A 22,965-nucleotide genomic window follows, 5' to 3' on the forward strand; every position below is an offset into this window, starting at 1 on the left:
TTGGAAATAGAGGAGCCACTTTAGTATATATGTTAACAATCAATAGAGGAGCCACATTAGTATATATATATATACATAACAACATATCTTATTATTTGTCATTTATATTCTGTGTTTGAGAATAAATCATTACATTATTCCATAACTTAAAATGTTGCAGGGAAACATTATACAATAGTCTCTCGTATGACAAATAAAAGTAATGATGACTGCCCAAATTTTCTTCATATTAAGTTCAATTTTATAGCATCTAATAATAATGCAAGATATCAAATTTAATCTTTGGTTGGCATGGTTATAAAACGGAAAACTGAGTACCAGATAATTACATCCGAAGAGGTGCTTACAAGGGAATGATCAACTTCTACATATAGTATAGTCTATGCACGTCAAAGAGGTGCTTACAAGGGAATGATCAACTTCTACATATAGTATAGTCTATGCACGTCATAGAGCGTAATCCCCATCTTCAGGAAATCACAACATTGAAACTAAGGTTGAGGATTTGCAGCAAGATATCATTCTACGTATGATAATAGATACCAAAGTATGCTAGGGTCGCGGTAAAGATAATTGCACATGAGACAATGACCAAAAATAGGAACTTTGTTGCACAACATCGCATGGATTCGATACAGGAGTTGTTCCTGCAACTCCTGAATTATAGCATCTGAAATAGAGAGACGTTTCAATAAACCTGGAATAACCTCCTTAGCGTGTTGGTATATCGAGGGGTCAAATGAACATCCCACAGTACGAACCCCTGAAAGGGAGGAATTAAGCATGAGAAAATGTTAGAACTTCTCATCCTGGATCATACATTTGTGTAATTAACTATAATCATTAATCATAAAAACCACAAATTTATGAAAAAAGAGACAACAATTAAACACATGTTAGTCCTAGGGCATCCCTTGAATCATCTTCTAGAATTTGCAGTTGTCCAAAATATCCTAAGCATAACATCAAGGCCACAATTGCATAAGCGAAATACACTATCTTTGTCTGTTAAATGCTCGAAAATGAAATTGTTTTCTTGATCTAGCATTTGAACTGCTTGCGGAGCGACATCCCAAAGCCATCTTATCTTCAAACATTGAAAGCAACTGATTTTAATATCATGAACATTAAGCATTTTTGTTAGTAAGAATTTGAAAATCAGAATGACTAGCATTTATCTATTTTTCGTTAGTCAACGGTGGCAAAGTTTCTCATAAACTACAAATAAAGTTCATATGTATGCAAATATATGAGGAAAGCAATAAAATCACCTCGGTCTCAAGTACATACAGCATAACATTCATCAATAATTGCTTAAGATATAGGTAATTAATTAGTACAAAAAAAAATGAGAGAAAGAACTTGCCCACATACTATAATTTGCTTTCATATTCGTAAGGAGAATGAAAGTTTAATAAACGAAGCAGTATATAAACTCCACTTTTTGAGAACGGGGAGATTAACAAACACCTTATACATGATTTCATAATTGATTCATTTGGGATTCCAGGTTACGCAAAGAAAAAAGTATTGTGTAATATGTAACACAAAGAATGGAGAATCCCTACCATGCTCAAAATATAAACGAAACCCCAATATAATAGATGACCACGAAAGCAAACCTGAACTTGAATTACATTAGTTTTCTTTGAGGAAGAATTTTCGATCTCCCTTACATCAGGCAAAGAAAATAGTCAGCTTGATGTTTGTTGTAAGTGAATCAGTGTATGAGCAAGAAACAAGCCATGGAATTGATATAATGGCTCTGCATGCAAACTTATAAAGTTGATGGATTGACAAGAAATCTAGTTTTGTCTTACATTAGGGCAGTTAAGTAATTTGACCACAATATCAATCATATTGTCCTAGTCTAATAAATACACGTTAGGAATAGTCTTATATATAATCAAAAGCAAATTGAAACCAGTAAATGACCGACAGATAACAGTCTTATATATAATCAAAAGCAAATTGAAACCAGTAAATGACCGACAATCAGTCGCTTATCAACTAATCCACAAGAAAATTCCAAATACACTATTTGGGGTATCTATCCCATATACTAAAGTAAACATGGCCTAATGGTATTAGGTGGATGATAAAGATGTCTGACTCTTTTTCCTTTTTCTTAGAATTAATAATTATATACTTACATTATTTATAATATATTAATATATGCATCGACTTGATCAATAATTCATATTAAGTGGGACAAAAACCCATAATAATAAACATCAGCTAGTTTAGCCACAAAAAAAAAAAAAAGTATAATATTTAAGTACAAAGTATGCTAGATCATAACATATGATCTCCTCAATATTTTAAAATGAGAAAATAATACTTTTGGTCCCGTAAGTTATGCTATTTTTTACTTTTAATCTCATTCGTTATGGATTAGCACTTTTAATTCTGTAACTGACACAAATTAGTATTTTTGGTATTCATCCACTATACTGTCTATAATTTAACGGCGTCGACTACGTACCAACACGTGGCCATTAAGTATTTTTTATTGTTGGAAAAATTGACCTATTTTTCAACTTGGTACCTTTTGCGAGAAACATAACTACATTTGAGGTAAAAAATAAATTTTGAAGAAATTTAGGGCAAAAAATGGGGATTTCGCTCTTATCTTATAAAAAATTGAATCACATCCTTCCCATATTTCTGTAAGTTGAAATCAAGTAAAAATAACACAAATAATCATGTCTTCCATAAGTAAATCAAGTAGGCTAAGTGGAGCATTCATATGCTACAGTGTGAAGAAGGGCAATTTCTTCTCCAATAAAAAATATTTAATGGCCACGTGTCATGCCGTTAAATTGTAGATGAAAAAGTGGATAAGGACCAAAAGTATTAATTTTGATTAAGTTAGGGGACTAAAAATATTAATTCCGTAATGAATGGGACAAAAAGTGCTAATCATGTAATAAGTTAGATCGAAAGTGAAAAAGGCCTAACTTATAAAACTAAAAATGCTATATCTCTATTTTAAAATATTAAAATTTGGTCCAAAAAGTATTTTGATTTGAAAAATTGGTCAAATTATAGTCAATTTTTTTATGAGGAATATCTTCAAAATAACACATGATACATTCATAGAAACTCCACGGGTTGAGTTATATGTAAGACGAAATAAAGCTCAAGGAGAGAAAATATAATTTCTCATCTAATAGGGATAGATTTATAATTATACTAAATTTTAGAGGTGTAAATGTCATTCACCCTAAAATAAAAAATAAATAAATATAAAATAGGTCGTTACATCGGTTACGAACTGAAAGAACCTCAAACGTCTCCGACCACAGCCACACGCATCAAATCAAACCCGCCACTCCCACACACATCCATGGCTTCTTTCGTCATGCTCCGCTTCCCACCCCATCTCTCAAACTCTCTAGCTTTCTCCTCTCGCCCTCCTCTCTTCTCTCTCTTCAAAACCCGCAGTAATACCTTCTCCGCCGCCAATTCAAGAACCACTAGCTGCAGACCGTTAGTAGTTACAGTCTCAGCCTCATCTGGTGCGCTTCAAGCTCTGATATTCGACTGCGACGGCGTTATATTGGAGTCCGAGCATCTCCACCGTCAAGCCTACAACGATGCCTTTGCACATTTCAATGTTCGCTGCCCATCTTCATCTTCCTCTCAGCCGCTCAATTGGAGCCTGGAATTTTATGATGAGCTGCAGAATCTGATTGGCGGCGGAAAACCCAAAATGCGATGGTTCCTTTTCAGTTCCACTCTCTCTAATTATGTTTGAAAATTGGGATATTGGCAACTTTTTCTTGTTCTTAATGCTATAGTTTGTTTATGGTGTTTTAATTAAAGGTACTTTAAGGAGCATGGTTGGCCGACTTCTACAGTTTTAGGTACTTCTCCGGAGAGTGATGAAGATAGAGCGAAGCTGATTGACATTCTTCAGGTGCCAAGTTCGGATTCCCTTGCTATGTTGTGAATTGCTCCTTCTTAAAGAGTCCTTCATGTTTATAAGCTTCCGAGGACTATGTTATAATAGTGGGAATCTGCCAAGATATCTTGCACAAGATGTAAAAGCTTGATGCTCCAGGATCAAAAGATCTTGGGTTCAAGTACCAGTAATGTAGATGCTAAATGTATTTATATAGAAATTTCTTCAGTTAATATTAGAAATCTTGATTTTATAGATACTATAATTATTTTAACTTAATGAATTTAGAATTTGGATATAGGATTGGTACCTGCTCGACTTTTTCCCTAAAATAGAAAAGAAACAACCATAATTGTCTGAACTAGCGTATGGTATGTGCAGGGTTAGTCTAGCTAATTTGAGAATGTCCTGAGTATTTTTGGTTCCATTAGCAGCAAAGGCCATTTTATTTTATCACAGAGTCTATTTTAGCTGAGACATACAAGTACCATAACTTTTCGTTACTCTCTGTAAATTAATGTACTTAAGATGAAGTAGGTAATGAGATTGTAGTGCGACTATTTTTCATTATTCAGAACATTAGACCTTGGGAGAGACTGCAATGTGAAACATCAGATTGATTGCGTTATTTCCATCTTCAGAAGTCCATCTGATTTCAATTGTAGGAAAGTGGGATCTTTTGGGACATCCCTAAATTGAAGTAATGCATTCTTGATTTTACTTAAAGAGTGTATATCCGATATGCTTTTCTTGACTTGCCCTGATTTTATCGAGTTTCTTTGTCGTTTGTTTTGTCAACTATGGCATGTTATGTTCGTTTTGCACAACATGGGTAGTGCAAATGAAGTTCTCTATCAAGGCACTGATTTTGTGTTTCAATTGTTAGAACTAATTAATGAAGACTGAAACTTGCTGCAGGACTGGAAGACAGAGAGATACAAAGAAATAATCAAATCTGGAACAGTAAGTAAATAGTGGTAGAAATTGCTTGTTCATCTGTTACAATGAGAAATGAGTTTAAGTTAATTTTCATCATTTCATTTTTCTGATTATCTGATGACCGAGCACAACATGCCTTGTGTTGAGCAGGTTGAACCTAGACCTGGAGTTTTGAGATTGATGGATGAGGCAAAAGCTTCTGTAAGATAGATCCTTAGTCTTGTAAAGTAATCTTTAACTGTTTCACAAACTTGAGATTATATTTGATATTCTCTAGTCCGTCATAGGTATGACTACTGGTAATATTTAATTTCTTGATTTTCGCATTCAAGTTCCGTAATAGGATCATCTCTTAAACAACTTCGTGTGCATTCGACCTTTATTTTTGTCTCATTTCTCTTCTATATTGTAGGGCAAATTGCTTGCTGTTTGCTCTGCTGCAACCAAAAGTTCAGTTATCCTGTGTTTGGAAAATCTCATTGGAATGGTCAGAACTCTAACTTTATTTATCATCTTAACTACTAGCGAGTGCATGACCTCCCGTTCAACTGCTTGCTAGTCAGAGTGACTGGTCCTAGTCTGCCAACTATGCATGGCATTATTTGGCTAGGTCTTGCAAAAATTCTTTTGCTTTCCAATTTTTTAGTTTCGCTTATTTTCTTAGCTTTAAGCTGGGATATATTCAAACTAGGAAATGGTGGCTAAGCATAAATCATACCATAATTCAATTAAAGGCTATGACAGACTGATTAGATAGAACATGTCAAAGTCCCTTGAAAAAGACTGACAAGCAGCTTAATCATGTCATGGTTAAGCTGAGTGAAGAGAAATTGTTCAAATAAAATTTAGCAACTCCATAAAATTCAAGATCTATATGAAGGTTCCATTGCCCTCGTCTGATCCCCCTTTTGAAAGTCAAAAGTGATGTAATTTTTAACGATGTTCTTTTTTTTATCTTGTTACAGGAGCGCTTCCAAGGTCTTGATTGCTTCCTTGCAGGTATGTTCAAGAAATTGAAAAAATTCCTTAAGCTTTTTCAAATAATACACTACCTTCTTCTTTAGAGCAACAAATTTATGCATGTTACCCTTTGCTATTCTCCCTCACTCACAAAGACGTGCATGCTTCGCACAGAGATAGTACTACATTTTAATTTCTGTAGTCTTTTTTGTAATAACACTTGACGATACCAGCTCCCAATGTATTCAATCAGATAGATGTACATTCCGGCTGCTTCTATTAGATTTATATCCATTCTGGTTCAGACTACTTAAATTCATTGTTTTCCTCCCTCCCTCTTTCGTTCCATTCACTGTCCTCCTTTATTTTGGAGCATTCCCTGCTTATAATCACTTTAACATAACTTACCGGGGCATATAATCTTTTTTTTTTTCCATTCATGCAAGTCAAAGTTCACATGGCAACTACTTTGACAGATGTCAAGCTCATCCGGGAACTCACCAAGGAAGATTTTGATGTCATTTGTACATGATTTGTTTCTCGTCTTTTTTTGCTTCTGTAGGAGATGATGTTAAGGAGAAGAAGCCTGATCCCTCGATTTATTTGACTGCTGCCAAGGTAATCAACATGGTATCAAACTCTTACCGATCAGCTGGTAATGTTTTATTCTACTCATTAATAGTGTTGTTGCCTTTTGAAATTTTATGCTTCACAGAAATTGGGCGTGTCAGAGAAGGATTGCTTGGTTGTAGAAGATAGTGTCATTGGATTGCAGGTTGATCCTTTGACTATGATCAATTTAGAAATGTGTAGTTAGAACTCTTGACTCCAGAGTGTCTCCCTTGCTGTTATAAACCTAAAGTTAGTTAATAGCGTGGTCCACAACATATTATGCTCTTCGGATTAATGTTCATACCTTGATAATACCACACCAACAACGCTAACTTTCATGTATTAAATCAGATTGTTACTTCACGTCCTGAACCCTAAACCCTAAACTGCTCACGCTTTATTTACAATGCAATAGATGGTACTCATTAACTATATATAACCAAGCCGCCTGTAAAATAATGTAAAAATACAATTTTGCCCTTAAGGCCAAAGTGTAATGTTGGTTCCGGATTCACACTCCAACAAAGATATGTAGAAAAGATCTCTATATGCACTTGAATCAAATCATTGATTAATACTGAGCTCAGAGCTTTTGCTGCAGGCTGCAACCGGAGCAGGAATGTCGTGTGTGATTTCTTACACACCATCCACCGCTAACCAGGTAAGCTTGCTTGTTGAAGGTCGAGGCAGAAAAGAAGTATATTAAGACGTATCACCGAACAGCAATGATATGCAGTGACTTGATTTGCTATCTGTTCTCAACAGGATTTCTCAGATGCCATAGCAATCTACCCCGACTTGAGCAATGTCAGGTAAGATAAATCGTGCAGACCAAGTAAACCTCTGATTCCATTGATCATATTTTTCATCCCCGCTGTTAATTTTGGCTGTGCAGATTGACAGACTTAGAGGCATTGCTTAAAGATGCCGTTGCTGCAAGCTAAAACGTTTGGAACTTCATGCAGAATTCACAGAGATGATATTGCTAACTGGATCAAGCCTGATCCGATTGTATGTGGAACGGAATATCTTCGCATTACTGCTGTTTGAGCTGCTGAAATGATTCAGAGAGAAGGTATTATTCTTCTGTATTCTACTGAAATCAAAAGTTTCTTTTGTTCTTAAAAGAATCGGTTACAATTACACCATAAATTTCAATATTGACAATTGTTTCAATCAACATATCAATTATCATCATCATCATCTAATAACATTAATAATTAACCAACAAATTACTTTTACAGTAAACGAACAATTACTATTAAAGTAGATTAATTTTGATGGGATTTGAATTCATAACTATATAGTTTACTGGGCTTCAACCACGCTAACTTAGGGCTGGTTGATGAAAATTATTGGCTTTTACTTTCCCACTTTAGTACCATACCATTATCCCAGTGAATTTGGGATTGGGTTTTCTCTTTTAACAAACAGGGCATTTTTATTTTTGTCTATGAATTTGTATCATAACTTCAGGCCATTGAAAAATTTTCTATTACTACTACATAAAAATTCATTTTCACATAACTTAATTGATGGTCGTAGAATCATCGCGGATAAGAAATTAAAGAAACGGGTAAATCATTCCAGCTCGTTATTAAACAAACGTTAAAATTAGAGAGTATTCATAATTTTTCAAATAATAAGGAAGTATTTGTTATTATATCAAATTTCTAAAACAAAATGAAACATAGGTGTTGGACAATATAGTCAATCTCGAAAACTTACCATAAAGACGAAAATATATAAATATGGCCCTAGACGAATCATTCTAGAAGGAAAATTATTTTGAAGAGAAAGAAAGAATTTAATTATATTCCGATAAATGAACTGTTAGATTATATTATGAGCAGAATCGATGTATCGGTACCACCTTGTAATAAATAGATAAATTTTGTGATCATCACATAGTAAACCTATCAATTCACTCCACAAAATTCAATAGAAAAACCAATTTGATACAACTTATAACACACTAATTTAAAATTTAATTTGAAAGCATCATTGATATATTTAATTAATTGTTAAAATGAATATGTTGAATGATCTGTATAATGAACCGTTATCGAGAAAAAAGAGAAAAAAATTCAATATAATTTTAGACACGCTGATGTAAAATTAGAGGCCGATGCATTTTAGAAGCATTTGGATAAACAGAAGTAAAAAATATAGTGCGTTATTTCGATAGTAGGACTTCAAACGGCCACAACTTATGATTCGAGAGAAAGAGTTACGAAACAATCTACCTATCGTTTCAATTATCTTTTTTAAGAGAACCTAACCTCTTACACTATTGGCATGAGACACCACTGTCTAGGTCATAACTCTTCTTTTTAAATGCCTAAAGATTCTACTCTGGGAATTCAATTAGAGAAAAAATTACTTTTTGTTTTTTTTTTTAATTTGAAGAATTACAAGAAAAGTCAAAAAGGAAAGAAGAATCAATCAAATGGAAATTTATAGCAGCTGGAGCATATAAGTCATACTATACTTAAGTATCAATATAGTTGTAAGGATTTAATAACCAAATTTGGAAATAGTAATTGAGATATCATCCTTGGAATATTATATTCCTCATTCTCAGACTTTGACATTGCTAAAATTGTAAATTCAATAGTGTTTGGATTGTGAGGTCTGATCCACCGTAACATTCAAATTCAACATTTTGATTTCACAATTTTTCAATAGATGTTATTGGAAGAAATTTAATATTTACTTATGGTCGATTAACATAGTTAAAAAAATTAATTGTACTAAATAGGCATTTTTACTACTGTGGTTGAAATATTTGTCATAGTTGAAAGTCATGGCGAAAATATTTATTTTATGGCACACAGCAGTGACAAAAATAATTTTCATGGTGTATAATCTAAGTTTTTGCATCTATTTTTTGTTAACTATGATTAATAATTATTTACCGCGGTTTAGTCTGTAGTCAATAATAAATTTCTTCTAGTGCGCCTAAATATAAATAGTTGATGGATGATCTTTTCTTATAATTTATTCAGAACAATTTTTGGAGAAAAATCGATTATTGTGGACGTAGGAGAATTCTCTGAACTACATAAAATTCTATATCTTGCAATTATCTCTGTTTTTTATGTTTTTTTCTGTGCATTTACAGTCTGACTAAAATTAATTCCTAGCAAATAATTCATAAATAAATAATGGTTTTGAATTTTCTAATAATACGGACATAAGTAGTCGATTTTATTGAATAATTTTACATATTCGTCTAATTGTCTCGGTGTCTATATCTGCTTCAATCAATGAAGTGTGGACCGCACTGTTGTATTATACCTCCTTTTCCCATTTATGAAGTTTACCTTTCTCCAAAAGTGTGGACCCGGGCTTGCCCATGATGGAGCAGGTTTTGTAGTTTTAAACGGTTCCGAGGCGGGTTTGGACTTAATGTTTCGATTTGAAATCGTTCAGATTATTTTTTATATACTGGTGATTGTGGCATATTGTTTTTACGTGCATATAATAAATAATCTTCCACGCTTTAAAATATATTATAAATAAAGGTAAAATATATAAACCAATACGTTACATTAATTAAAAAAAAAGAAAGAAAGAAAAATAATAATTTATTAATTAATGTAAATTTTAAAAAATTGAATAAATTAGTTATTTTATCATGAAGGGTATTTTTGACTTCATAAATAATTAATGCGGGGTGTATGAAGTGGATTGTCTTTTTATCTTAGTATAGATTTACAAAATATGTTTGTACATGCACAAAAACATATATATAATTTATTTATATCTTACATATAAATAATATAAATAGTTTATATATGTTCTAGTATTTATATAAGTAACACATGTTTTAAATTTTTTAATATTTCAATACTTAAAACATACACATATATATTTACAAAAAAAAAAAAAATACTAACCTTTCAATAATATTATTGTCTCATATTTAAAAAATTATGGTATAATATTATTTTAATATTTTAAAAATATTAATCGAGTTCATTGAGTCCAACCTAGATAATCTTGGTTCAAAATTTTATATATATATGAAAAAATGCAAGCAACCCCCTTGTAATATCGCAAACGAGCAAATTATCCCTTATGAAAAAATAAATAGCAGTTTACCTCCCTATATTTTTTAAAATACAATAATTTACCCCCCTATAATTTTTAAAATGAAGCAATTTTACCTCCTTTTATAAGGAAGTAAATTGCTTCATTTTAAAAAATACAGGGGGTAAATTGCTATATTTTTTTTATAGGGGGTAATGTGCTCATTTTTAATATCACATGGGGATAAATTGCTATTCACCCATATATATATATATAAAGAATTATTTATTTATCTAATTAAAATTAAACAATGAGTAAGTTTTGTATATTTATGTATTGTCCTTATTTATATTTAATGACTAACAAATTTTATTAGTTAAGCATTGAAATAAAATATTCCAATTCCTTTACCTTATTTGCATGATTAAATATATATAATTTTTAATTGTAACTAATATTTTTTGACTTCGATTGCAAAAATAATTGATAATAGTTTTTTTATAATGGTAATTAATTTTTTGGCCACATTTCTTTGTTTTTAACTATGATAATTAACGAAAAATCATATTTATTCTGGTGACTGAAAGAGAGTCCAGTATTTGTGCATGATTGATAGGCGATCTGCTGATAATTTTCTAAAAATGGAAGAATTGTGTTATAGTATGATTAAACCTAGCAAGGTTTATATGAGATTATCTCCTTTAATATATAAGTTTCTTTTTTAATTGAGAAATAAATTGTATATTATAGAAAAGGATAATTACATTTATACTCTTAATATATGGTCTATTACACAAATCACTCCTGTATTTTCAATAATTACAGAAATCATTCCTGACAGTGGACAAATAGGTATAGTTTGTGTAATGATATTGATATTTTTAGAGAGCTGTATGTATAATTTTTTAAAAAATAAGAAAAATTTGTGTATTGATGTTGACGTTTTTGGTGAATGTATATGTAATTATTGAAAGATAGGGGTGATTTATGTCAACAAACCGTAATTCAGGGAGTTTAATTGTAATTATTTCTTATTAAATACTTAGCTCGGGGTCTAAAAGTATATTAATAATTTCATAACAATCAAATAAAAGAAAAAACCATGTAAGTAGACACCAGACAGACACCCCACCTAATATAAGTGAAGAGTTTCAGAATTTTAATATTGCTGCAAACACTCTTCAATTTCTAACAAATTTTATTGATATTTCTAAAATTAAGTTTAATTATACAAATACCATTTATTTTTTATAAAATAATATATATACACTTTTAATGGGTATCGATGTACTGTACCACGGCAGTCTTTATGTAAGCGACCCCCCCCCCCAAGATTAAGTTAAATTACACGAATACCTCCTTTGTTTTATAGAATTATAGCTATACACTTTCTGTAATTTTGTAAAAAATATGGGATATTTGTGTATTTTAGCTTAATCTCAAGGGTGTCAATATAATTTACTCTTAACTCTTAAGCATTAATTAACGTAATTAACACAAAAAGTCAATCTCAGTTTTGCAATATGGTGGGATTAATTAACAAGAATCAATTTGGATTAAACAATTAGTGTGTGGTGACAACACAATCAAGAAATTATTATGTTCAATCAAGGACAGGTATTTTGCGAGACGTAGTCTTTTCTTCCGACTTTATTATATCATTCAATATATTTAAATATTAAAAATTAATTAAATATATCAATAGTATTAAATAATAGACAAATTCCCGTGTTCGTGAAATTTAAAATTCAACTTTCCATATGCGGGAATCTGTCACAGGCTCACAGTTGTCAATGAGGTATAATTTAGCTAGCGACATTGAGGCTTCATGTAAAAAGACTATGAGTTCGATTCATGTTAATGTGTAGGGATTAATCTATTTTAATAGTAACTATCGATCTATTATAAAATAATTATTGGTCAATTATATATATTTGATACTAATAATTAGCATATATTGATTGTCAGTAATTGAAATTGTCATTTAAAAAAAAAAAAAAAGATTATGTGACAGCTACATTACAATAGGGCATCTATTGAGCATACAAATGGATCCTAGAATATTACAAAAGGGCATCTTACATATTAAGTTGACAACAATATTTAAATGTTGGTCTAGTTGTTATGATAGTTGATCCAGCCTAATTAATAATTAAAATTTTGTGTATTTATTAGGAGCATGTTTGCTAGCTTTGATTGGTTCTTATTTATATCCGATCAAGTCCAATTATTTTAGCTTCAAAACAAAGATAAATTGATTGTCTGAAATTTGGCATAATTACGAGTATTTCTCATTATTTAAAAAATTACAAGTACTCTTTCGTTGTTTGAAAAATTACAAATACCCCCTCAAATGAAAAATAATTATGTAGCCCTTAAATGGTGAAGTGGGCATTATTACATTACCCTGGTTGAAATTTTATAAAATAACAATTTGAGGGTGGGTAAAGTAAATAATTTGTAGAGAATATTAGTCGATAAAATTATTTTAGAAATTATAATATATATTTATAATTATTTTTTATAATTCAAAAAAGCATTTCGATCAATTCACTATAAAAATTAGAGGAAAATCTAACAGGGAATAACGGAATGAATTCGTTATCAGACAGGGGTTAAAAAAATTAGGGGGTGTTTGCAATTTTTCAAACAACGATGAGATATTTATAATTATGTCCAACTTCAGGGGAGGTGATTGTAATTTACCTTCAAGAAATGCACTGTACTAGAAATAATATAGTTTTTTCGCTATAGTTAATTACCATAGTTTAGAGAAAAAATTGGGATGACACTTAACTAACCACTGCAGCAAAACGGCTATTAGCCTTTTTTTGTGCAAGCAAGGCCAAAACATTTGCTATAGCTAAAATCTGTGGGAAGTATTTTGGCCACAGATTATGTCGATTAACCACAGTTAAAACTTAAATTTTCGCATCAATTTTGTCTGACGTGTAGAAGCTATTAATCTACTTATGGTTTCAAATCATGGTAATTTATAATGTAGGGAATAACCAATTTTTGTGTAGTAGTGTTATACTACTTCAACAGGATTTTGAACTATAGTAATTTATAGTGTATGGAATAATTATTTTTTCATAGTGATGTTATACTTGTTTACTTTCGAAATAGTTGTTGGTTAGTCATAGATACTTAGTGTTAATTATCAGTACATATTCTGCTATACATTATAAAGGATAAATTGCATAACACGCCCCCCTATATTTTTAAAATTTAAATAAAAGTCGCTTGTGTTAATTTTATAAACAAAAAATCCTATGTATTTTTTAAAATATAGCAAAAAACCCCTCTTCGTTAGAAAGTAACGAAGAGTATGCGACACTTGCCTATTGTGCGAGTTGACCTCATTTTTTTGGCTTTTTTGGAATTACTTTGAGTGTATAATGTCCATATTGCCCCTTTCTTTCACATTTAAATATATTTTAACTTAACTTGTTTATATTATTATTTATTCAAATATATATAATTAATTTAAATTATTTATTGAGTTCAAATGTATTACAATAAATTATATTTATTTATGAAATATATTAATTTAATATAAAACACCTAAAATGTATATAAATTTTTTAAAAATTAAAATTTTGAAATAAAAAAACACAATACAAATTTAATATACTAAAATTCACTTTTCAAATTAATAATTTATATGCAACATAAAAGTCACTTATAATAATTATATAAATTAACTCGATTAAATTAATATTAATTTAAATATATTTTATTTATTTATAAATAATATTAATTAAATATCAAAATACTAAAAAAAATAATATTAATTATTTTAAATTATATTATTTATTATAAATAATATTAAAATTATTTAATATTTAAAATTTAAAAAAATTAAATATTTTTACTTTACTTTAAAAAATAATATATTTTTTGTACCTTCTTCTCCATCTAGTGCCGGTGACGTCGCCCTGGATTTGGGCGATGTTGCCCTAGATCTGGCCGTCGCCCCTTTTCGAAGGGTATAACGGAAAGTTCAGCAAAATTAACGCCATTAGGACTTAACTAACGGAAAGGAAGAGTATGCATCATTTTAAAAAATACAGGCGATTTTTTGCCTATTTTTTAACACAATTTTTTTTAAACTAAATTTAAAAAATACAGTAGTTTTTATACAATTTACCCTACCATAAATAAAACATTAAATTCTTATGAAACCACGATTTAAATTTCCTTACATTTCCATCAAAACTATGAAAAAGGTTTTCGTTAAATGGAATTAGATTGTAGTTTCAAAATTATCTAGTTTCCTTAGTAAAACTTGTAATTTTCATGATTTTCTGGCGAAACAATTATCTCATACTTTCAGCTACAGCTATATAAATTATTGATGTCATATGTAAATATTTTATTTAATGATAATAAATCTAATATGAACCTAAATTTAGTAATTTTATATGCATATGTATCAACGTAATTAACATAACACATAGTTAAAATGAATGCTATATATATTGTAATTTTATTTCAATAATAATTGCATCAACTTATTTATAAATAAGTGTACTACATGACAATATATTATTTTGGTTGACATATATAAGTGATGCAAAATTAAAATAGATATGTTCAAAAACTAAAAAGAGAAAGGTAACATCTTTAAATTTAACTTTTACGATTATTTTGTATATTTCTTTAATTTTTACAATTTTTCTGTAGTGTTTTCGAAAAAATTTTAAAATTTATTAGGGATAATGCATTTACAGCCTGACTTATAATTTTTTTATACAAACTATTTATGTGTCTTTTGTATAATTACAAAAATATTTCTGATAATAAAAAGTATGGGTAATTTGTGCAATGATATTGACATTTTTCGAGAGTGTATGTCTGATTTTAAAAAAAAATAGTGACGGTTTGAGTAAATTATGTCGATATTTCTTTAGGGACGTATACGTTATTATTCAAAAGATAGGGGTAGAAGGCATAAGTATAATTACCCCTATTTATTAACTCGAAACCTTATGTTATAACAAACTTTCATTCATCCATACGTTATACCGCAGTATAGTACGTGTTGATCTCTAGATTTATCTTTATAAATAAATGTGTTGCGCTTCGATAATTTTTTTTTTATTCGAAGCGATGAACTATTACTAATTAAAATAATTCGATCACAATAATTCATGTAAAATATCAAAACTCAACAAAGACAAATCACAACAGTCATACCCTGATCAACAATATCACATAAATAAAATCTAAACAAACACATACTATTATAGTAGACAACACCTACTATGCAATAGAACAAACTCCCAAGTATACAACGGGATTCGAGCCCATTAAATCTCAACTTCGCCAATTAAATTAGACTTCATAATCGCATGCCTCAATAATTAAGTATATATATATATATAGGGAAAAGTATTATTTTAGTCCGCTAAGTATGCCTAATTTTAATTTTAGTTCGATAACTATGTCAATTTTTGTTTAGGCCCAGTAACTTACGAAATTGCTTACTTTTAGTCTTCTGGCAGATTTTCGGATAATTTTACCCCTATACAACTTTTGAAATGCAGTTTTAGTCCATATGCACTCATAGGGGTAAAATTGTCCAAAAATCTGTCAAAGGACTAAAAGTAAGTAATTTTGTAAGTTATTGGACCTAAACAAAAAATGGACATAGTTATCGGACTAAAATTAAAATTAGACATACTTATCGGACTAAAATAATACTTTTTCCATATATATATGTATATTATTGTCTGATTTATATATGATAATATACAATGTAGCTTATAAAAACATCAATTTTTGTTTTCCTAATTGAGGTAATCCCTTGGACCACTTGGATTCATTTTCAGGCATTGACTATGAATATTTTTAGTATTAACTTAATTAATAAACCAATTTGAGACATATGGGTGCCCATAATGTGCAATTCTGCACAAACAATCTATATTAATTAATTAGTATGAGACTTCTGAGGAAAAGACAAAATGAACAAAAGTTTCCAAAGTTGGATTAAAACTGTATAAATATAATTTTCTATCATGATTAATTATTATAAGAAAAAATATCAAAATTTGATTAAATAATTATTAAGCACAACTACGCAACGACTGTTTTATCCATTATTTTAACAGGCAAACTAAAAAATTATAAAAAATATTGATTAATTGTGGTTAAAATTTAAGTTTTTAAATTTATTTGACCATAATTAATAATATTTATTGGGATTTATATATCAATCACATGATAAGTATATATACATGTATAATATATTTATTGTGTGATTCATCACTCTTCATGAACTACATCAAATCAAATTAATCACATATCAAATATATTAAAATCTCTATAAATTATAATGTCGGGACCATGTAATTTTAATAATTTAAAGAGGTATTAATTAATTGATAAATTAATAATTTATTAATTTAAAAAGAATTTTTTCGAGTCAACGAACATTAAAATGATACAATACCTTTGCAACTAATTAGATCGAAGGAAGCACTCATAACGGCAACAACTTCTCGCAATTTTTTGTCGCGTATGGGGAACGCAACATTGGAGCTTTTGATTGCAGTAAGAAAAATTAGAGATGAAATACAGCTAAATTGAAAATTAAAAAAATATATATATAAAATCATATTTTATTAGGTTGTCATAGTTATATTTATAATTTAAAGAATTATTAGTTTATAATATTCAGAGAACCATAAATTTATACAAGAACCTTTAGAAAAATTATTATTTTATTAATTTATCAAAATTATTAATTAAGTCCTTGAATCCAAATCGAGATAAAAAAATATATTATTTAAAAAAATATTAATTTATCGAGTATTAATTTATAAAATTGCAGAACAAATTTGAATGGTGAAGTGAGGGTCATTTGTACTGGCGAGTGGAGAGGGCGGCTTTGGCTGGACCTGCACGGCGGCTTCGCATCCAAGAATTTCTCGTGATTTGAACGTAGCTACATACAACGTTGTAGCTAAGCGTACAGATCCGCTTAGCCGATCTGGAGTGTAGCCACAATTTACATTTGTATGATTAATTATGAAATTATAAATTCAAATATCATAATTATTTTTTTAAATTAATTATTTCTATATCAATTCTTGCATAAATAAATTGTACAATAATCGAATTAAACTGGTCTGATTCAATTTAACCAAACACGTCTTTCCTTCATTCAAATTCAACTTCGAATGGACAATTCTAACTTTGTCTTATGTTTTACGAATTTTACTTTTGACCTAAGTCCCGTTAAAGTTTGCACCATAAGTCCAAAACCATAAAAAATTCAATCCCTTTTTCACTTTGTGTTTAAAAAACGAAAGGTACAATCCACTTGATCTGCACGTGATCGCTCGATAGTGATTTTTTAGAGAAAAAATCACCTCATAACCCTCACATGCACGCATAAAAAAGCCAAATTAATAATTACAACTGTAAATAAATAAAAGAAGGGATTCCTAAACCCTAAATCAATTACTAATCCACTCAAATCTCCCCCATTCATTCTTATTTCCATTGTTATACACAAAAAGATTGGTGAGTTCAGAGAGATTTGCAAGAGGATTAGCAAATGATTATTTAGGGTTTATTTATTTATTCTTTTACCATCATAATTGTTGATTTGATTTTTTACTGCATGCATATGAAATTAAAATCACGTGAAAAAATGTGTGGGATCTAATGGTAGAGTGAGAGAAAGGCCCAAATTTACAATATACTTAGACCAACCGTGCAAATTTTGAAGGGAATTCGGATCCATAATAAAATCTCATAAAATATAGAACTAAAGTTATTCGATTTAATGTGTTCGATATTCCAATCTTGCCCATCAGAGACCTACCTAATGGGTTGAACCTAAACAAACACGACACAACAATACAGACACATAATTTCCTAAAAAAATTATAATTACAATTACACCATGTAACATATGGTCTACTTAGACAAACCACTCTTATTTTTCAAAAAATTAGACTTACATTCACCATAAAGGTCAACATCGTTTACACAAATAATTCTTATTTATTGAAAAATTACACATACAATCCTTAGAAATGCCAACATCATTACACAAACTACTCCTATTTTTCTCCTGTCACGAATAGTTTAGAAAATTATATAAAAAATAGAGATGACTTGAGTAAATAAAGCATTGATCAACCGGTGCAAATGTAAATTATTCAAAATTTTAAGATAGAATGTATGACATCAACACATCCACATACATTTATTTATATAATGTACGACATCAACACATCCATACACATTTATTTAAATATACACATAAAATGAGAACCCCAACTAAAATTTGGCTTGTATAAAATGAGAACACTTCCTTCACCTTCAGGCAGTCTTCATATCAACTCCACTCCTGGAAATACAAACCTTATATAAAACCAGAACTTTCACTTCCTTCGGACCAAACTTTCCAGGGCCCTGGAACTGCAACATGGGTTCCCTCAAAACCCAGAAACCCCACGTCGTGCTGGTTCCATACCCAGCCCAAGGCCATGTCACCCCCTTCATGACCCTCGGCAAGCTTCTCCACGCCAGAGGCTTCTACGTCACCTTCGTCAACACGGAGTTCAACCACGGCCGTTTAATCCGGTCCAGGGGCCGGGAATCCGTAGCGGGCCTCCCTGATTTCAGGTTCGAAACGATCCCCGACGGGCTGCCGCCGTCGGTCGAGGACGCAACGCAGGATGTTCCGGCGCTGTGCGACTCTACGAGGAAGAACTGTCTGGGGCCGTTCAGGGAGCTGCTTTCCAGGCTCAGTGAGAGGGCTAATGTGCCGCCTGTTTCGTGCGTGGTTTCTGACGGGGTTATGAGTTTCGGAATGAGAGCTGCTGAGGAGATGGGGATTCCTGAGGTTCAGTTCTGGACTGCTTCTGTTTGTGCTTTCATTGGGTACTTGAACTTCCGTGAGATTCTCAGAAGAGGGATTTCTCCATTTAAGAGTAAGTAAAAGTTGGCAATTTGGCAGGTTTTCTTCCTTGCCTTTTCTTCTATTTTCCAAGATTTTGGGGAAGCAAAATGGGTGAGTTTAATTAATTCTTTATTTTTATGGAATTTATGAAATTAATATGTTAGATTTTTTTTTTAATTTTAGAGCCATCTTAATAGGTTTTATAAATAATAGAATTATTTTTTTTAATTTTGAAAGTATTTTTAAAATTTCGTGAAATAGCTGAAAATCTTAATATATTTATAGATATCACTGTCAACAACCGTTGCATAGTCGTAGTCGATGATTATTTACTATGGCTATTTTATTTTTAACCATGATAATTAGGCGTAATTAAATGTTGCATTTTTTGCAGTGTTGGGAGTTATAAATATATATTTTTTAATTGATTTAATAAGGATCAATATATATATATATAATAAACGAAGTATATATACATACGAATAGTAATGATTATGACATTTTTTGTAGCAATTAAGAAAGAAGTTTGAAAATCAAATTGAGAAAAAAAAGAATATGCTTATATGGGTAAATTTTATATATATACCTTTGAGATTAGATTTAATTACATAAATATTTTTTACAAGTAAACCCTTCAAGAGGGTGTTTCGAGATATTTGTTTAAAGTTCTGCATTGGATAGAGGATGTATTTATAATTAGGGATACTTACACTCCCATCCCTTGAAGTTTGATATAATTATACATAAACCTTCTATAGTTTGAAAAATTATATCTACTACCCATAGACTTGCTTCTCTCTAACAAATAAGTCTCTGTTAGTTAAAATTCATCGTACTTGATGATATTAACAAAAAATCTGACAAAAATTCATATTTACTCCTAATTGACTTATTACTAATTTATTGCAAGTCAAATAAATTTTTTCATGATCAAATTATTCTTATACAGATTCACTTGTTAAGGCATGTTACAACGTATGGAGGAAGTTTAGTCACAAAAGATGACTTTCAATAAGTCAGTAATAAGTCAATCAAAGATTAATATTGATTTTTATTCATTTTTTTTAATATCAACATATTCAATGAATTTTGACTAATAGAGAGATTTATTTATTAGATCAAACAAACTTCAAAAATATTAAAGTAATTTTTGAAAGGAAGCAGCCTGTGATCATGCCCTCACTTGGACATTTGATGACCGAGTGTTACAGTTATTTCACCCTTAAGCTAGCATATATTGTTGCAATGTCATATTCTGGGCCGTCTCATCCTTCTCCACGAAGCAGAGCAACTTGAATTTTCTAATATAAAAAGTTACATGAGAATTATATTTACTCAAGTCGATTTATTACATTTATTGTTGGTTGAATAAATCTTTTATAATGAAACTACTCTTGTAAAGATGAAAAGATATCTTTTCATATGCATTAGCATGTGAAGATGTATAAGGGTGGTTTAGTAAAAAAATATTTTTTTAACTTATAATAAATTTGTAATGAGTAAATCGACGGTAAATATAAACTTTTGTTCAATTTTGTTGGTGATATCCACAAATTTGGTGATTTATTCTAATAGATGGATCCATTTGTTGAATAGAAACAAATGTTAGAATACCAGATATAATTTTTTAAATTGAATAGGACTACATATAATTATACTAAATTCTAAGAGTGAGGGATGTAATTATGCCTTATCTTATACATATATTAGAATGAACCTGCCTAAACATGAAGACGAGTTTGTTTCATAGGATAAAAGAATCCCTGATGTATCAATCATGGAACTTTCTTTCTTGGTTGAAGTCCAACGTTGTCGTTCCGAAATTTTGTACTAAAACAAATTCTTCGATTTCCAATATTAACTGAAGACGACGATTATATCACTGATGGCACACTAGACAACCCTGTCGATTGGATCACCGGCCTGCACGACGTTCGCCTGAGGGACCTGCCGAGCTTCATCCGAACAACGGACCCCAACGACATAATGTTCGACTTCATGGGAGAAGAAGCGCAGAACTGCCTGAATGCCCCAGCCATAATCTTCAACACCTTTGATGATTTCGAAAAAGAAGCCTTAGAGGCCGTAGTGTCGAAATTCAACTTCCCAAACATATACACAATCGGCCCTCTTCCCCTTCTCGCCCGGCACATGCCCGAAACGGAAGCCAACACTCTTAGCTCAAGTCTATGGAAGCCCGACCCAAAAGTCTTCGACTGGCTCGACAGGCAAAAGCCTTTGTCAGTCGTGTACGTGAACTACGGGAGCGTGACAACGATGACAGGCCAACACTTGCAAGAATTCGCATGGGGGCTAGCAAAAAGCCAGCAGCCGTTTTTGTGGGTCGTTAGGCCTGACGTTGTGAGAGGCGAGTCGGCAGCACTGCCTGAGGAGTTTCTTGAGGAGTCTAAGGCTAGAGGACTATTAGTAAGTTGGTGTGCTCAAGATCAGGTTCTAGCCCACAAAGCTGTTGGTGCGTTCTTGACACACTGCGGATGGAACTCGATGATGGAAAGCGTGTGTCGTGGTGTGCCGGTCATCTGCTGGCCATTTTTCGCCGACCAGCAAACGAATTGTCACTATTCGTGCACGAAATGGGGGATCGGGATGGAGATCAACCATGATGTGAAGAGGGATGAAGTGGCTGAGTTGGTTAAGGAAATGATGGAAGGAGAGAAAGGCAAGAGAATGAGGATGAAAGCTCAAGAGTGGAAGAAAATAGCAGAAGCAGCTACTGATGCTGGAGGAATGTCTTATCTCAACTTTGATAAGTTCATCAAAAAGGGTCTTCATTTTGAGGATTGATCACTGCATGTTTCCGACATTAGTGTCTGTGTACGAAAGTAAGATTCTTGTTTATGGCTTTGGCTATTGTTGTTTGATGAACTGTTTTGATCACACAGCTCACCGAATTGTCTGATTTGGAAGTATGTTTGTAATAAAACAATTTTCATTAATCAACTAATGAATGCCCTGTGGCTCGTTTACTAGTTATTTGGGTGGTCGACGATTAAAGACTTCGGCCCAGTATTGGGCTGCATTGCACATGAAAACTAATGTGACAGTTTTCGGTTGGACTCAAATCCTGGTAGCCCATCTACTGGCAATAACCTATGAAATTATCAAATATGCCTTATTTTTCGAGAAAATTTCTAACAGAATGTTTCAGAGCAATTAATAAGCTGACACACACTTAGGCCATGTTTACCAGCCGTATTAGGATTATGGGCCTCAAGATTATGTCAGGATTTTGTTTTGCATTAGGTGGGATATGACAAATGAATAAATTGTTTACAATACATAATTAAATTGGGACAATTTTAATGATTAATATGATCACTTGTTTACTACCATTTCCTGTAATCAAGATTACTAAGTAGTTTGCCCAATTTGCCAACAGAAAAGCAAAAACATCAAATCAAGCAATTGAGAACAAAATTTCTTCTTCTTCTTTCTTTTAAATTAATGATTAAATTTAATTGTCTAACAACTATATATTAATTACCAACAATTTTTTCTTCTTTCTCGTAGTAATTTTCCATCAATTAAAAATAATTTTCAGCAATTTTCTCTATTTTCTCTTAGC

At 31.1% G+C, this 22,965-nt stretch overlaps 2 protein-coding genes and 1 long non-coding RNA gene across 3 annotated transcripts; 2 read left to right on the top strand and 1 right to left on the bottom strand.

Annotated features, from left to right (window-relative positions):
- Positions 1 to 269: 269 nt before the first annotated feature.
- On the bottom strand, positions 270 to 1,744 carry LOC148786935 (uncharacterized). Its single transcript, XR_016067223.1, has 2 exons — positions 1,623 to 1,744; positions 270 to 763 (listed from the first exon to the last, which is right to left on the bottom strand). It is a non-coding gene; the product is annotated as an uncharacterized LOC148786935 (long non-coding RNA).
- A 1,526-nt stretch (positions 1,745 to 3,270) lies between these two features.
- On the top strand, positions 3,271 to 7,615 carry LOC105178307 (Haloacid dehalogenase-like hydrolase (HAD) superfamily protein). The gene is made up of 11 exons (XM_088884466.1): positions 3,271 to 3,723; positions 3,829 to 3,922; positions 4,826 to 4,870; positions 4,997 to 5,047; positions 5,259 to 5,333; positions 5,812 to 5,845; positions 6,369 to 6,424; positions 6,522 to 6,581; positions 7,020 to 7,079; positions 7,184 to 7,230; positions 7,314 to 7,615. The coding sequence occupies exons 1-11, from the start codon at positions 3,350 to 3,352 to the stop codon at positions 7,360 to 7,362; spliced, it is 945 nt and encodes a 314-aa protein (XP_088740592.1). The 5' UTR covers positions 3,271 to 3,349; the 3' UTR covers positions 7,363 to 7,615.
- An 11,158-nt stretch (positions 7,616 to 18,773) lies between these two features.
- On the top strand, positions 18,774 to 22,373 carry LOC105178427 (linamarin synthase 2-like). Its single transcript, XM_011101888.3, has 2 exons — positions 18,774 to 19,410; positions 21,247 to 22,373. The coding sequence occupies exons 1-2, from the start codon at positions 18,903 to 18,905 to the stop codon at positions 22,182 to 22,184; spliced, it is 1,446 nt and encodes a 481-aa protein (XP_011100190.1). The 5' UTR covers positions 18,774 to 18,902; the 3' UTR covers positions 22,185 to 22,373.
- The last annotated feature ends 592 nt before the right edge of the window (positions 22,374 to 22,965 follow it).

This window comes from Sesamum indicum, linkage group LG9 (genome assembly GCF_026168435.1).
Source record: "Sesamum indicum cultivar Baizhima isolate 11 linkage group LG9, ASM2616843v1, whole genome shotgun sequence".
NCBI classification, from domain to species: domain Eukaryota; kingdom Viridiplantae; phylum Streptophyta; class Magnoliopsida; order Lamiales; family Pedaliaceae; genus Sesamum; species Sesamum indicum.

Coding starts and splice junctions, on each gene's coding strand:
- LOC105178427 (XM_011101888.3), top strand. CDS start 18,903: ATGGGTTCCCTCAAAACCCAGAAACCCCACGTCGTGCTGGTTCCATAC. Junction 19,411..21,246: donor AGGGATTTCTCCATTTAAGA/GTAAGTAAAAGT, acceptor TATTAACTGAAG/ACGACGATTATATCACTGAT.
- LOC105178307 (XM_088884466.1), top strand. CDS start 3,350: ATGGCTTCTTTCGTCATGCTCCGCTTCCCACCCCATCTCTCAAACTCT. Junction 5,048..5,258: donor TGGATGAGGCAAAAGCTTCT/GTAAGATAGATC, acceptor TCTATATTGTAG/GGCAAATTGCTTGCTGTTTG. Junction 5,846..6,368: donor TCTTGATTGCTTCCTTGCAG/GTATGTTCAAGA, acceptor TTGCTTCTGTAG/GAGATGATGTTAAGGAGAAG.